General features: G+C 40.1%; 1 protein-coding gene across 8 annotated transcripts in view; it reads right to left on the bottom strand.

Annotated features, from left to right (window-relative positions):
- The window catches only part of RABGAP1 (RAB GTPase activating protein 1), a 177,063-nt gene that overhangs the window by 9,648 nt on the left and 150,855 nt on the right, over nucleotides 1-16,560 (bottom strand). For all 8 annotated transcript variants that reach the window (XM_050760654.1, XM_050760652.1, XM_050760653.1 and 5 more), the window contains 2 exons: nucleotides 6,561-6,653; nucleotides 6,021-6,131 (listed from right to left, as the gene is read on the bottom strand). In XM_050760654.1, coding sequence (XP_050616611.1) covers nucleotides 6,021-6,131; nucleotides 6,561-6,653 — 204 coding nt within the window. The remainder of the gene's footprint in view (nucleotides 1-6,020; nucleotides 6,132-6,560; nucleotides 6,654-16,560) is intronic.

Below are 16,560 nucleotides of genomic sequence, written 5' to 3' on the forward strand. Positions count from 1 at the left end.
GACACGTTAAAAGTAAAAGGATGGAAAAAGATGTACATACCACACAATACCATGAAATCTGGACTGGCTATAAAAATGTCAGATATAGCAGATTTCAGGACAAAGGATATTACCAAGGACAAAGAGGGACACTTCATAATGATAAAAAAGTCACTCCATTAAGAAAGTGTTAACAATCCAAAATGTATGCAGAAATTCAAATTACATGAAACAAATCCCTACGTAACTAAAAGGAGAAAAAGAAAAATGCACAATTAGAGTCACAGAAACTTCCACTGCGCTCTCTCAGTAAGCGACAGAACCACCAGAGAAAATCAAGTCGTTCTATATAAGACTTGAACACTATCAACCAATTTGGCCTAACTGACACAGTACACTCCACTCACAATAGAACATATATACTTTCCAAGTCTATGTGGTACATTCACCCAAACTGATTATATGATAAGCCATAAAATAAGTAACAGTATATTTTAAAAGGATTAAAATCAGGCAGGATATAATCTCTGATCACAACAGAATTAAATGAAAAATAAACAACAGAAAAGTTTCTGGGAAAAACAATAGTTGGAAATTAAATTACATACTACTAATAAACTTGTATAAGTGAAAGAATAAATCACAAGAACTGAATGAAAATAAAAGCATAACACATCAGAGTATGTGGAATGCAGCTGAAAATAGTGCTTACATGGAGATTTATGATTTTTTTTTTCTTCAAAGAGACAGGGTTACATTCTGTTGCCTAGGCTTTTTAAAATGCAGTGGTACGATCACAGCTCACTGTAACCTTGAACTCCTGGGCTCAAACAATACTCCCATCTCAGCCTCCCAAGTAGCTGGGACTATAGGCATGCGTCACCATGCTCAGCTATTTTTCAAAATTTTTTTGTAGAGACGAAGTCTTGCTATATTGCCCAGGCTGGTCTCAAACTCTTGGGCTCAAGCAATCTTCCTGCTTTGGCCTCCAAAATGCTAGGATTACAGGAATGAGCCATTGTGCCTGGCTGAGATTAATAACTTTAAATGCTTATTTTAGAAAAGAAGGTCCAGAGTTATTCAAGCTTCCTCTTTAAGAAGCCAGAAAAAGAGCAAATGAAACCCAAAGAAAGTAAAAGCAGAAATCAATGAAATAGGACAACAGAGAAAACTCAATAAAACCAAAAGTTGGCTTTTTTTTCTTTTTGAGACAACGTTTCACTCTGTCACCCAGGCTGAGTGCAGTGGCATTATCTCGGTTTACTGCAGCCCTTGCCTCCTGGGTTCAAGTGATCCTCTCACCTAAGCCTCCTATGTAGCTGGGAATATAGGCACGTGACACCACAGCCAGCTAATTTTTGCCATGTTGCCCAGGCTAAAGCTGGCTTTTGAAAAGATCAAAACAATTGATAAACTTCTAGCTAGGCTGGTTATGTCAAAGTGGGAAAAAGAAAGGACGTACATCAGGAATGAAAATGAAACATCTCTACAGATCTTACAAACATTAAGAGAATAAGGAAATACACACAACCTTATATCAACAGACTTAAGATGAAATGGATAAATTACTTGAAAGACACAAATTATAAAAACAGACACACAAAAAATTAGAAAATTTGCATCGCTCCATATCTAGAAAGAAAAAGAATTCACAATTAATTTCCTGCAAAGAAAATTTCAGGTCTGCATGACTTCACTAGGGAACTAAAGATTTAATTAAAGAACAATCATACATAAAGTCCTCAAGAAAGCAGGAGGGAACACTTCTCACTTCATTTTATGAGGCCAGCATTCCCCAATGACAAAACCAGACAAAAATATTAAAGAAAACTCCAAATATTCCGTATGAACATATAAATATTTAATAAAAATTAAAATCTTTAATAAAAAATAGAAACCCCAACTGGAGTTTATCCTAGGAATACAAGGTTGGTTTACATTGAAAAGTGAATTTATTTCACTATATTAATAGAATTAAGGAGAAGTACCAAATGATTCTCTCAACAGACACAGGAAAAGCATGTGACAAAATTCAACACCTATTCATGACAAAAACTCTCAGCAAACAGGAACAGAGGAGAATTTATTTCTTCAACCTACTCTATGAAAAACCTACAGCTAATGTCTGGAACCAGGCAATGATGTCCACTCTCACCATTCAGCATCGTTCTGAAGATGCTAGTCAGTGCAGTGAGACAAGAAAAAGAGAGGCAGATAAATATGAAAGGAAGAAAAACTATATTCAGAGATGATATGATTATATATGTGGAAAATCCCAAAAAATATGTTTAAAAGTTGCCAGACTAACAAATGAGTTTTTACAAGGTCACAGGATACAAGGTCACAACACAAAAACCAGTTGCATCTCTAGAGACTAGCAATACACAACTGGAAAATGAAATTTAAAAAACAATACCACTTTACAATAGATTAAAACGTGCATGTCTTGTAAATTGAACACTAAAAAACATTGCTGCTGAGAGAAACTGAAAAAGACCTTAATAAATGAAAAATTTAACATGTTCTGGATTGAAAGCCTCAATTGTTGTTCAGATGTCAATTCTCCCCAAACTGATTTACAGATTCCATGAACCTCCCTCAAAAGCCAGACGCTTTTATTTCTAGAAGTTGACAAGCTGATTCTAACACTGATACAGAAATGCAAAGAACAACAAAGTCAGAGAACTCACATGAACTGATTTTAAGATTTATTATAAAGCTACAGTAAGCAAGACAGTGTGGTATTGACTTAAGGATAGACACACAAATAGATGGAGCAGACAGAATCAAGAAGTGAACCTGCAAATTTAGGGTCAATTGATTTTTAATAAAGGGGCCAAGTTAACTCAATGGGGCAAGTTCAGCAATCTGCAAAATGTCACAGAACTAATAAGCAGCCATGCCAGAGTTCACATCCTGCTGGACAGCAGGTGGGCTCACCAGCCAGTTTCCTTCACTCCCACATCTGTCTCAACACAGAGGAGTGACCCTGCTAGAGGGGACTCGAACATGGTCCTATCAGCTCTGCAGGGACCTTCTATAGGTTCCCCTCATCCTTTCAGCACCAGTGTCAGGTCCAGTCATGATTGGGGTCACCTAGGAATTAAGTGGCTGTCATGGAATTTCTCCACAGCTGCTGTGTGAAGAACAGCAAAAGTGACAGGTGATGAATAACAAAAGTGATGTATAATTAACCGAAAATACAAGAGGGCTATGGAAATTTTAAAGCCTCACACCAGAGCTTTTCTCTGAGATGCAGGAAGGAAAGAGCTCAAAGGAATGAAGTTCTTTCAAAAACCTAAGTCCCTAAAGTAAAAATATAATGAAAGGGCCCCAAAATCCTCCCTTCAGTGAGGAAGAATCTGGCTGATTTTCAGTGACGATTCACAAGAAACTATAGAGAGAAGTCTAACTTGGGAAGGGAAAGTGAGTGTGGGAAAGGTGTGTCTCTGCAGCATTTTAGATGACTGCAGGATGGGCCCTGGTGTGACGCTCCTGAGCCCTGCTGCCTGCGTAGGAGGGTGAGCTCTGGTGTCAGGCCTTCAATTTGAGGGCTTGGCCAGTAGCTGGGTGATCTGTGTGGGATATTTAACCTCTTTTTGCTTCAGTTTCCTCATCAGTAAAATGGGGATCATAATTATATCCCTACTACAACATGGGCTACTCTGAGGATTTGATAATATATAGAAAGCACTTAGAACAGTGCCTAGCACTTGGTAAGTGCTCAAGAAATGTTAGCCCTTCTGTCACAATCCCTGGTCCTCATGTTTTTGATATGGTTATGACATCGACTCATAGCTCCTTGTCCCATATGTACTGTGGAAACAGGGTGGCACTGTTAAAAAAAAAAAAAAAAAAAAAAAAAAAAAAAAAAAAACTCTGGACATTCCAGTTCCATGGGCCTGGCTCTGCTTCTTCCTGGGTGCCTTCAACTGAATCTCAAGTTTTATAGCTGCTAAAAAAAAAATCCTCATCCATAAATGGAACGTACATTACTGTTCTCTCAAGGCTGAGGTAACGGTGAGAGAGATGAAAGTTTAGTAAAATGTTTATCATAGTGCCTGGCACCACAAATCATCAGTAAATGGGAGCTAATATTATAATTCTTATTATTTTGCACTCCTAATATCAGGAATGAAACCTAGTTCTCTGACTACTGTGTCAGGATAAGACGACTTGAAAAAGGGTTTATATTGTTTAGGGGCAGGTTTTAAGAACATAAGTAGTCTATGACTCACTAGTGGGTGTCACTGTTAATACTGGGCCTGTTAGACTGGAAAATGCAACAGCTCAAACTAAAAATCCACCTGGAATTTTGGCCTAAGCTGCCTCTTAATTTCATTGTAGGACACAAAGGCTCCTGTTCAAGACCCGTATTTTTTTCTTTTCCTTTCTTTTCTCCTTTCTGCATGACCCCCAGCTGCTTTGAGGGCTGTGTTAGGCGCACACCTCTGGCCCTGCCTCAGTAGTCCCTGCTCCATGTACACCTGCCTCCCTCCACTCACTAGGCAGAAATACCCAAACAGGGAGTGAATGACCCATATAGTGTTTCTACAAAGAGGAACAGAGGATATGCTGGGAATTTGCACCGTAAGGAGGAAACTCAACCCTGATGAGCAGACTGTGGTAAGCCAAAAAGCCATCAAAAGAGCTTAGGTTCTGGTCATTGAGGGCTAATGACCTTGAAACATTCTCCCTGCAAAAACTGCAAAGAGGAGCCTTCCCTGTTAAATTCAGTTATTTGTAGATGACAAGCAGACAAGCAGAGGGAGCTAACATTGCCTGTGCCTGATTTTTTTATGATGCTTTCATATACATCTAATTATGTAATTCTCTCTATACCCTGTGACATAGCTATTATTCTACCACCCCTCATTTTACAGGGTGTCCAAGGTAAGCTGAAAGTAGAGTAGTTGGCATTAGTATCCAGGTCTATCCTACATTTTCTGAACTGGTAGATACTGTGGGCTCTATCTTGCCTGTTAACCACTTTGAGAATCTGATGAAACCATAGTCTTTCTACCTAGGAGAACTAAACAAAAGCACAGCCTTTCAAGGAAATGCATGAGTACACAAAATGTTCCTACGCTTCTGGTGGATGTCAAGGACATCCTGAAATTCATGGACCCTATTTCAGTGCATATAATGTAAGACCCCCATAAAAATCCTCAACAGCCTGAGCCCATCCCTGGAACTTTAGGAAACCAATGAGCAAAAAGGTAATCCTAGGAGCCTGGCAGGGAAATCTAAAGGGGTGGCAAACTACAGTCCAAGGGTCAAATCCAGCCTGTCACCTATTTTTGTAAATAAAGCTTTTAATTGCAATACAGACATGCTCATTCATTTGCATATCATCTATGTCTGCTTTTGCTAAGTAGCAGCAATGGAGACTGTAGGGCAACAAGCCTCAAACACTTATTATCCATCCCTTTACAGAAAATGTTTGCCAACTTCTGACCTAAACCATGATCGAGAGATTATACCATTTCTTCTAAGGTTAGTTTCTAGTACAGAAAATAGTAAAGGGTTTCTGCCAGAAAAGACATCATTCCAAAATTGTTAAGATTAGGAGAAGCAAAGAAAAATGAAACATCTGTCAACAGAAACTCCTGATAAAACTGTAAGTTGTTGAGGTACTGAGCTGCATTCCAACTGGCAATGCCTTTTCAACAGGCACAAAATATGTAGGATAACAAAATCTCTTGTCTGAGGGGGGAGGTTAAGGTAATTATGATGATTAAATGCTCCTGCCAATTATAGTAATGTAAGAATTAACCACAAAGTCTCTTAATCAAATGATGTTTGGGAAAGGAGCTCAAGGATTATGTGCACAATGAGAAAAGATGGTGGTAAGGAGAGCTTTGTGAGACAACAGATAATTCCTGAAGGAAAGGAGGGAAGTGACACTGACAAGCAAGTTGTATCACAAGAGGGAAACTTTACAGGTGGCTAGAATAAGGAATACCAAAATTCCAGGATCTCTTGAGGGGAAAAGTCAAGTGTCTCAGTGCAGTCTTTCCCTTCAGACCCGTTGGACTTACGTTATCCAGGTCCTTCCGTAGTGCAATCTTGCTGGTCACCAGCTCATGGGCTAAGTCATCATTTTCCTGTTCCAATCTCATGTTAGCTTCTTGTAGACGCCTATTCTCCCGCTGAAGAGTAGAAAGAAACCAGTTATAGACACATAAAAATCAGATGGAAATGTCATTTCTCAGGGCTAAACCTCAAAATAAATTTCTAAGTCCTATGGAAACAATATGATAAATGGCTGGACCTCATGTGCTTCCAAATCAACAATTACTTATTTTCTAGCTCCATAAAGAAATACTTAACTGATTCAAGTGACCTTGTCAAGCAGCTACTATTTACTAACCGTGATGAAAAGCCACTGAACTATAACAAACCAGGCAGCTGGTTTGAAACAAAAACAGATCTTGCTTGCTAATTTGCAAACTCAAACTAAAACTTGAACCTACAGAGGAACTGAATTTTAAAAAGGACTCAATGAAGCTAGTTACAGGCACAATCATAGGAAATGAAAGCCTGGGAGCTCCTCACATGTAGGCCATAAGCAAACAAACCTCAAATCGCTCGATGGGGTCTTCTTGCTGGGCCTGCTGTTCCCTCATGGTGTGATACTCTTTCTCGTATTTTTTCAACTTCTTCTGACTAATCTGTAGGATAAATCATAGGGTAAATTAAGAAGTATTAGAAAGTAGTGGGTGCTTCAGTGCCTGCACTGAAGACGAAGACTTCTGGTGGCCTGGGCAATCTCAGTCATTATGGACGTGGTATTTCCTATTTTTTTGGAGGGAAATCATCTGAATAGGGTATAAGCCCAGGACCCCAAATTTTCAATGTGTTTCGAGTTCTGTTGGAGATGTTTGGTTCCTAAGGCTTTAACTGACAGTATTAGAATGAACACCCTACAGATGGCTCCTCCTACAAGTTCTAGGTCCTATTTGTCCCTAATAATAATAATGCCACCATTTTATTTAGCACATGTGAGTGCTGCTGCTAAATCCTTTAAATCTGTGACCTCACACCACCTCTACAAAGTGTGCTATTCTCATCCTCATCTTATAGGCAAGTTAACTGAGGTATAAGGAGGTTGGTTATGTAACTTGACCAAAGTCACACAATAAGGGACTGGGAGATCTGGGATGTGAGCCCTGGCAGTTGGACTCCATCTGAAGTCCTCACTATCCTAGCACCTCTCTATCCCCTCCCTTTCCTCTCTCCTACCTCCTTCCGTGCTGCTTTCAAATAGACAATTATCTCTACCCTTAAAAACACAGCTCTGCTGACTACTCTGCTTAGATGCCCTCTCACCCCATCAGATTATTGTTCTCTTTCTCTCAAGCCTTTTCTTACAAACCATTGCAAACCACAGGCCTAGATCTTCACCTCTGTTGCTTCAAGACCTGCCCCTCCTTAATGTAAGTCAGGCCTTTGCTCTGACTTCTCTATGAAAGAACCCTGTTGAAGGACTCCAGTGGTGTCTTTTTACTCTGTCCAGTGGTCTTACATCTCCCCAACTAAACTTCAAAACTCCCTGACTTTCATGCTCTAACATGACCAATCCACTCTGCTTTCTTCTAGAAAATCTTTTCTCCCTTTATTCTCTTGGCTTTCCTTCTACGTAACAGGCTTTCCCCTCTTTACTGGCTGGTTCTGTCTCCTTCTTCAAACTAAATTATAACCAAGGGCAACACACCTTCAAGATGTAACTGCCTTTTTTTTTCCTCTTTGAGACAGGGTCTCTCTATCACCCAAGCTGGAGTACAGTGGTGTGATCTCAGCTCACTGCAGCCTTGACAACCTGTGGTAAGTTGATCCTCCCGCCCCAGCCTCCCAAGGAGCTGGGACTACAGGCACACAACACCACACCTGGCTGATTTTTACTTTTTTCTAGGGATGGAGCTTTGCTATGTTGCCCAGGCTGGGTAGTGACTATCTTTCCTTCCTTTGAACAGCTAGCCATTCCCTATGACATTTTTTAAAATTACATGTTCAAAAATTATGAGATATAATAGAAAAGTGATTTAAAAAAAACCAGATGTGTGTAGTTTAAAGACTGATTATGGCTGGGCGCAGTGGCTCACACCTGTAATCTCAGCATTTTGGGAAGCCAAGGCAGAAGGATCACTTGAGGCCAGGAGTTTGAGACCAGCCTGCGCAACACAGCAAGACTGTCTCTACAAAAAAATACAAAAATTGGCCAGGTATGGTGGCATGTGCCTGTAGTCCCAGCTACTCAGGAGGCTGAGGTGGGAGGATCCCTGGAGCCCAGGAGGTTGAGAATGGAGTAAGCCAAGACTGCACCACTGTGTCCCATCTGGGTGACAGAGTGAGATCCCATCTAAATATATATATATTTTAAAAGAATGATTATAAAACTAATGGTCATCCCTTCCTGAAGCTTTAGTAATCAGCACTAAAGTGATGACTTGGAAATCTGCCTGTTAGCCCCCAGGTCCAGGTAACTAGGACTCTCAGATCTACTCCACTCCAAATTTCTTATTTTATAGATGAAGAAATAAGACCTAGAAAGGGGAAGGGATAGGCCCACGTTTGCTGTGTGTTGGTGTGTCTCCAGACGCTCTCAGTGGGAGAGTGTGTTCCTCTCCCACTGACTGTGGACACCTCCCCTAGTCAGGCTGTTTGCAGGTCTGCCTCAATCAGAGCTCTATTTCTGGAGTCTGGCTGTTGCCCAAGGTTAGGCAGCCAGGAAGACAGCATTCTGCTCCAGCTGACCTCTATAGAAAGATGCTCACTCAACACCTGGGGTAAGGCCACAAACTGGAGCAGGACATCTTTAAGCTGAGATCTTCTGCAGTTTCGGGCCAATGCTAGGGTAAACTTCTGCTGTGTACTTAAGTGACTCACGAAGACAACATCTAAGTAAAATGTTATGCAATCAATAAGTGTATAGACAATCCTAACAGATCAATAGTAGTGGAACAGAAAATAAATGAGGCTGTGAACAGCAAACACTTCATCCCAGTACTTTTGCATTCTGAGTAAATGGGAGGAAAGGCGGTGGTTATGAGGCTCCCATGGCACTTTATTTAAAAAAACAAATTGACACCAAATCCTGTAAAACATTTTCACAAATCTTCAAGATTCTTCAACTTTTCATTCTCTTGCTGGATAAGGAAGAATTAACATTTTTCCCCATAGATATATGTTTTAATAGGCTAACTACAAAACAATGTCTTCTATATTTCATTAACCCTTATTATAGCTGCCTCACCCTCACAGTAATAGGGTTGATTCTCTCTATCATATGTAACAAGAGTGTGTGATAAGTACCTGGTAAATAATAGAACCTTTACATGGACCAACATCTCATTTGTTTCTTACATTCTCATGATAGGATATGGGTGTTTCTTTTCATTTTTCCTATGTCTTCCAAGTTTTCTGCATTGAGTATGAATTATTTTTATAATTAGGAAAAACAGAAATGCTGTTTAACTATCATTTTCATAATTATCCAGGGTTTCTCTAAGAGTTCTGCTTGTTTCTCTAGCTGACGGTCTTCATTTACTTCCGAATCAGTCCTCAGGGGTCACCTCTCAGGAATGGGTGTACACAAAGCTCTGCTGTCTTCACAGACTTTGCTGATCCAGAGTCCTGACTTCTTCACCAGCTCAGTCTTTTCCCCATCTTCACCCTCACCTCTTCTCAGTCTCTCTTTTTCTCCCTCCCACCCTTCCTCTCTCCCTTAAACACTCACCACAAACACAAAATCAATAAAAACACCAAAGCTTCTCATGGGTTGACGGTTGATGCTGACTTTTGCAGCATGCATCAACTAGTTTAGGCTGCCTTTGAGGCACCAACTCCAAGATAAAGACTGATGCCTGAAACCCGAATGGGGAACCAAATGGTGCCAGCAGCAGCAGGAACATTTTAAGCCTCCTTTTGAGGCCACACCTGGGAGAGGCCAGCACCTCTTGGCCTGCCTATGACATTATGAATGTCTTCTTCAGGCCAGAACTGTCTCTCACTCATTGTTGTCCCCTGTTCATGCATAGCGAGTACCCAGAAATGCTTGCTAAATTACTGAGAAAGTACTCTCTTTTCCTTGCATTGACTTTTCTTCTGAATGGAAATGGCAACCAAAGTGGGCGTGCAATGCAAGCATGTTCCTTTTGCCTAGACAACCTCACACCTGGCTCACTCCTCTTCACTTTTGGGATTACAGTTCCAATACCCCTTCTTTAGCAAACCCTTCCCTCATACTCTTGTCCTGTCAGGCCAGGTCTTTCAGTTATATAACTCTTCTCATAGCATCAAGTCAATTCCTCCATGGCAGCAATCCAAGCTCACAATTACTTATATTTCTACTTAATTTTCTGTCTTCCCACCAGGAGACAGGCCATATATGTTATCCTTACTACAGTATCTCCAGTGCTCAATGCTTGGAAAGTAACTGGGACTCATAATAACAGGATGTTAAACAAATCAAAGCCAAAGGCTTTCTTTTTACCTTAATAAAGATGCAATAGGGACATTTATTTAACCAGTAGTTGAGCACTACCATGTGCAATGGCATTAGCAATACAAAGATATATATAGGTGCCAACGCACAAACTCCATGAGGGCAGGAAGTCCTATTCATTGTGAAATTCCTAATGCGTTTCACACAGTAAGCTTGAAAATACTTAATGAACAGAGATTCAGAAGTCCAAGATTCATTTTCTCTCTCTCTTAAACTTTTAATTGAATTCAAGAAGCAAGGGAAGCTATGGATTTAGACTCAGAGCTCTGAATCATACCCGCTGTTCACTGATTCCTATCAGAAGGCTTTGGAAATCACAGCTTCACACAGAGGTATTTTTGCCCTCAAAGAAAATTAATTTGAAATTCAATCCTTGTTCTGTTTAAATATACTTTGTGGGGGGAAAAGAAGCCTAACAAATACTTAAGACTGGGTTTGTTGGTAAAACCAACCTTATACCCCACTGTATTAGCACCAGGACTCTTAACACCATTAGAAATAGCACTACTTGAAAGTCTTTTGAGAGCCATGGTTCCTCTGTAATAAAGAGTGCACAAAAGCCAACTTCCCCTCTCCCTCCACAATCAAACATTCTACATACCATTTCAGAGGGCTCATGCAACCCCTGAGGCCTGTGCATTGTCCCAGATTAAGAAACCTTAAATTAGAGAGAAAGTACAGACTTGATACTTGCCAGTTTGTTATTTTGATAGAAGCCCAAATTCAGCCCAAAGTCTCGTAAAACATCTGAACACGCAAGAAAATCTGTAAGTGTTTGTTGACTTGAACTGACTTAAGGAAAGTGCTCTGGATGCCTGGGCAAAGGTCATCTCTCCTTTGGTCACTCACTTGTCATTAATCTGTCACAGGAAGTGGATAATGTGCTGTCTTAAAATCTATGCCACTTGCCCTGGGGAAGCTGGTCTCTGATCAGCCCCTGGAATAGACAGTGACGGCAAGGGCCACACACATGGAGAAAGAGTGAGAGTGGCTGCTCACCTGGGCAGGCGTGACATGGTACAACCTGCCCACTAAGAGCTTGGGCTGTGCAGGTGGAACGGACCAAGGCTGGAGTCCTGGTTCTGCCAATAACTTACTGTGTGACCAAGGGCAAGCTGCCTAATCTTAAGCCTCTATTTCCTCATCTGTAAAAATCCTAACAGTCCTTATGAAGACTACTGTTATGAAGATCAAAAAACAAAATACATATAAAGTCCTCAGAAAAGTTCCTAGCACACAGTGGAGTATTTTCAATAAATTTTAGCTACTATTTGTCATTATTACCTGGCATCCTGTCCTGAATCAAGGGACACAGCTATCCCTCTGAATATGTGCTGCAAACAAAGAGCCATTTTAAACAAAGTCAATTTAACACAGAAAAGCATGAAACAGGCTATCATTGGAAGTGGAGCTGCTTTCCAAGTTTGGCTTAAAAAAGTGTTGCAAAAATCAGAATCCGTGCTGAGCTGGAGTCACAGGGAGTCCAGTGAGGTGGGAGGTTGAACATTAGTAGCTCTGCATGGCGAGAGAGAAGCACGTTGTTGGGTGAGTGGGTGGACAGTATGGGGCAAGAGTCTGGTATATTAAGGAGATCCTGACTCCAAAGTCTTCATTGCTTCATGTGGTAGGACTATCAGAAAGCTAAATAAAGAAATCTGACACAAGTCTATCTTCCTGTTTAACGTTCAGGACAGGGACTGGTTTTTCAGTTATTGATTAAAAAGAACCTGAGATTTACTCAGGACTTTCAAGATAACAAGATGTCTACAAATCTACTATTTTATTTACTTCTCAAAACAACTTACTTAGATGAGCAGAGCAGGGATTATCTCCCTCATTTTACTGATGAGGAAGTAAGACCTAGACCTATCTATCTATCTAGATTATATAGATTATATAGCAGGTGATACTTATCATACCATAGATGGATCACATCATACCATATCATAGATAGGTGACTTGTCCAAAGTCAAGGACCCAGGGTTCAGTGGCAGTGCCAGCATGAGAATGCAAGTCTGGGGTAATTCCTGTTTCTTATTTATCTGTGGCCTGCTCAGTGCTGAACACGCAAGAAAATCTGTAAGTGTTTGTTGACTTGAACTGACTTAAGGAAAGTGCTCTGGATGCCTGGGCAAAGGTCAAAACAGGGCAGGCCAGAAGAACACTGGTATTTGAGGGATGGAAGCAGCAGCCACTTTCAAGGCATCATCTTATTCTCTCACAACCCTGCGATGTTAACCTACCCTGGGGTCACACAGCAGAGGCAGAGCCAGGATAAAAGTCAAGGTCTGTGGGTCTCGAAGGCCTGCATTCTTCACCAATGGAAATAAACATTCTATTTAATTTCTGAGCCTTTTAATTTAATTTGTTCAAACAGTTTAACTCCTTCAAAGATCACTAAGTAGAATTAGATATTCTGGTTCTACCACCATAGTGTTTTTCTAAAATGGAAGAAGCAAATTAGTAGCAAAGAACACAAACAGATAAGGACTAAGGGAGACCAGCTTATTAAAATAAGAAGGCAGTGCCCATCGCTACCCTTGCAACAACTGGCAAAATTTAGGGTTTATTACAGAGAAAGAGAGCACCCATTCAGAAGTTTCCTCATAAAATCTGATTCTAAAAGGTAGGAACAAAGAAATAAAACTAGAGTCTGGTCTAGTTATAAGAAAAGCTGAACTTTGTGTAGTGTATAGAGAATTAAGTTTCAACTCTGACATAGAGATAGAGGTACCCATCATTACATTACTAAAATCACCAAAAAGGGGTAACACACAAATGACTCCTGTCCCATTCATTCAATCCGCCATTTACAGTAAAGCAGAATGCCCATAAGAATTGACTTTAGAGTGTGAAACTCTTGGGATCTAATCCCAACTCCATCAGTTACTAACTTTATATCCTTTGAGAGTTTACATCAATTCTCTACGTCTCAGTATGCACATCCCTAAAAGGCCCTCATATGGTCACTGTGAGGATTATTTCACTATATGAGAGCATTGTGTACAATTCTGTGAATCCATCAACAAAGACTGATGAAGTCGCAGCCCTTAGACAGCTTAAATCTAATACATACTAACTACACAAATAATTTGAACAGAGAATGAAGTTCAAACTAGTGTTGTTTTTAAGCTCTGGAATAAAAATATCCCCCAAGGGAAAATACTCCCGAATGCTGAAGAGTTTTCTGTTTCTCTGAACAGCAAATGGTTAAGCATTATATTAATTTGGAGACACTGCTATTTGGTTTTTGTACTAGTATCTTTTCTTATAAGTAGTTTGAAGTCTGGCACATTCACGTGATGTTTAAAATGATACGTTCAAATGAAGCAATGGTTCAGCAATTCCATTTCATCTTAGGCAGGATTCTATGGCAAAATGGTCAAGTCTTCAGGTTTGATCTAGGAGACTGACTGGGCCATCTCTTAGAGCATGATTCTTATGTCTTCTAAACTAGCCTCATATATCTCACTTGTTCTCAAAAATGCCTATACAGATATGAAGAAAGAGTTTCCCTCGCATATTTCTTGAATCAAAAATTTAAAAGACCTTTCAACATTCCCCTCTAAAGACTATGCAAGGCACAGTTGTATGAAAGGGCTGTGGGGCTCCCAGGACCATAAATGATCTTCTAGAATAATCTATTTAGAATGGAATGCCTTTTAGATCCTCTATCAGAAGTGGAACAATTTTTCTATCTCAGGTCACTTACCCATAAAGGGGGAGAGGTCAATGGATAGCTAAATGAGTTTTGAGGTACACTGTTAAATTTTAGATTAGCAGCAGGGGATCTAAACTCCTCAAGAAATAAATTAAACATTTCAGTCCCATAACAAGTTCACTTTAAGGGGAAAGAGGGAGAATAGGAGAAGTAAAAGGCCTGAAAAAAGACAAAAGAAGAGAGAGGCAAGTAAGGACAGAGACAGAAAAAGATTTATAAAGAAAAAGAAAATCCCAAGGGCACGGAGAAGAATATAGACATTTTTGAGCAACACACCCATCTTGTGGCCGTTTCAGATACTGCCACACCAAATTTAATTATTGAACCTTTGCAATGGTAAGAGGCAGTGGAATGGGTTGGAAAGCACTGGGAACACAGAGTCAGAGGCCCGAGTTCCACTAGGGTGCTCTGTCACTATACAGCTGGTATGACTTGGGTAAGTCACTTGATGTGCCTTACTGTATTTCACAGGGTATTGTGAGGAAGAAATAAGATGCTTTTAAGAACTATATCAATACTACAAATTACAACAATATCATAACATTAAAACACAACAATGGCCAGTGCACTGGCGCACACCTGTAATCCCAGCACTCTGGAAGGGAGAGGTGGGTCGATCACTTGGGTCCAGGAGTTCGAGACCAGCCTGGGCAACACAGTGAGACCTTGTCTCTACACAAAACAAAACAAAACAAAACAAAACAAAATAGCCAGGAGATGGTGGTGCATGCCTGTACTCGCAGCTACTTGGAAGGGTGACGTGGGAGGATTGTTTGAGTCTGGGAGGTCAAGGCTGCAGTAAGCCATGATTGTGCGTATACATTCCAGCAGGGGTGACAGGGCAAGACCCTTCTCAAAAGATCAAAAATCACAACAATGAAAACAAAAGTAGCTATCTGTTTCCTAGACTGGCATGTGAGGCAGAGAATTTCCAATTCTCACCTTAATCAGGAAGTACAGTTAACCCTTGAACAACACGAGTTAGGGGCACTGACGCCCTGCGCAGCTGAAAATCCACATGTAACTTCTGACTCCCCCAAAATTTACTTACTAATGGCTTACTATTGACCAGAAGCCATACTGATAACATAAAGTCAATTAATACATATTTTGTATGTTACAGGTATTATATACTGAATTCTTACAAAATAATAAGCTAGAGAAAAAATTAAGAAAATCGTAAGGAAGAGAAAATATATTTACTATTCACTAAGTGGAAGTGGATCATCATAAAGGTCTTCATCCTGGTTGTCATGATGTGTAGGCTGAGAAGGAAGAAGAGAGGTTGGTTTTTCTGTCTCAAAGGTAGCAGAGGCAGAAGTGGAGGAGGCAGAGGTAGAAGGGGAGACAGGATGGCATAGTTGGTGTAACTTTTATTGAAAAAAATCCACGTATAAGTGAACCCATGCAGTTCATACCATGTTGCTCAAAGGTCAACTGTACAACTGAGTAAACCAAGCCACAATTTACAAACATTTAAAAAATCATGGAAAGGATTTCAGTGAGTTGCGAAGCAAAAGTTACCTTTGTAAATTCCACAAGAAAAACTTCAAAAGCTTGTTTCCAAACAAGCTTTTGGAACCACATATCACAAACCACCCTTTCAATGTCTACTGGGCTCAAACCACAGATGATCATGTGTACTCATACCTCACGCAAGCCGCAGAATGCAGGGCTCATGATGCACTTGCCGATGATGACTTTTCCTAATTTTGAACTGGCAAGTTACCACTGAATTACCACTTTGCCAATAACAGGTTCAACTATTATGTGTATCTCTCTTAATATTTTTTGGGATTAAGTGTAACTGCCAGAAGATAACCAATCATCACTAACTACCATACATACCATATCTCACCTTCTGGCAGAAAAATCCCATTCTCTCATGTTCTGGTGAATCTACACTTTTCAGGCTGTAAGCCAATTTCAAGAAAAACTACTATCTCACCTGAAATCACGTGCAAATAGGGGGAAACATCCAAAGTGTACCCCAAACATGCAAAGTTCTCCAGGGCTAGAAGGAATTATATATCTAAGCACAAAATATATGTGCTGTGCAGACACACTAAAGGCAGCCTTGTCAGACTTGTCTCATTGAAGGCATAGGCAAGAAAAAACAAGACATTAGATTCCTCCTACCTGGACTTTCCCCACCTTTCCATATATGGAAATAAAGGATCCATATATCATTAAAGTGTTTCAAGCTAACGAACATCCAAAAGGTAAAACTTCTGGCTGGAAACTATTAAGCTTTGCCCAAATCCATGTTAACTCTTCTTTGTAAAACACATGGTAGAAACTCAATAGTGTATTTATTCATTCACTTATTCAATCAATATTTGTAAGCCAGATC

Source organism: Macaca thibetana, chromosome 15 (genome assembly GCF_024542745.1).
Source record: "Macaca thibetana thibetana isolate TM-01 chromosome 15, ASM2454274v1, whole genome shotgun sequence".
Lineage (NCBI taxonomy): Eukaryota > Metazoa > Chordata > Mammalia > Primates > Cercopithecidae > Macaca > Macaca thibetana.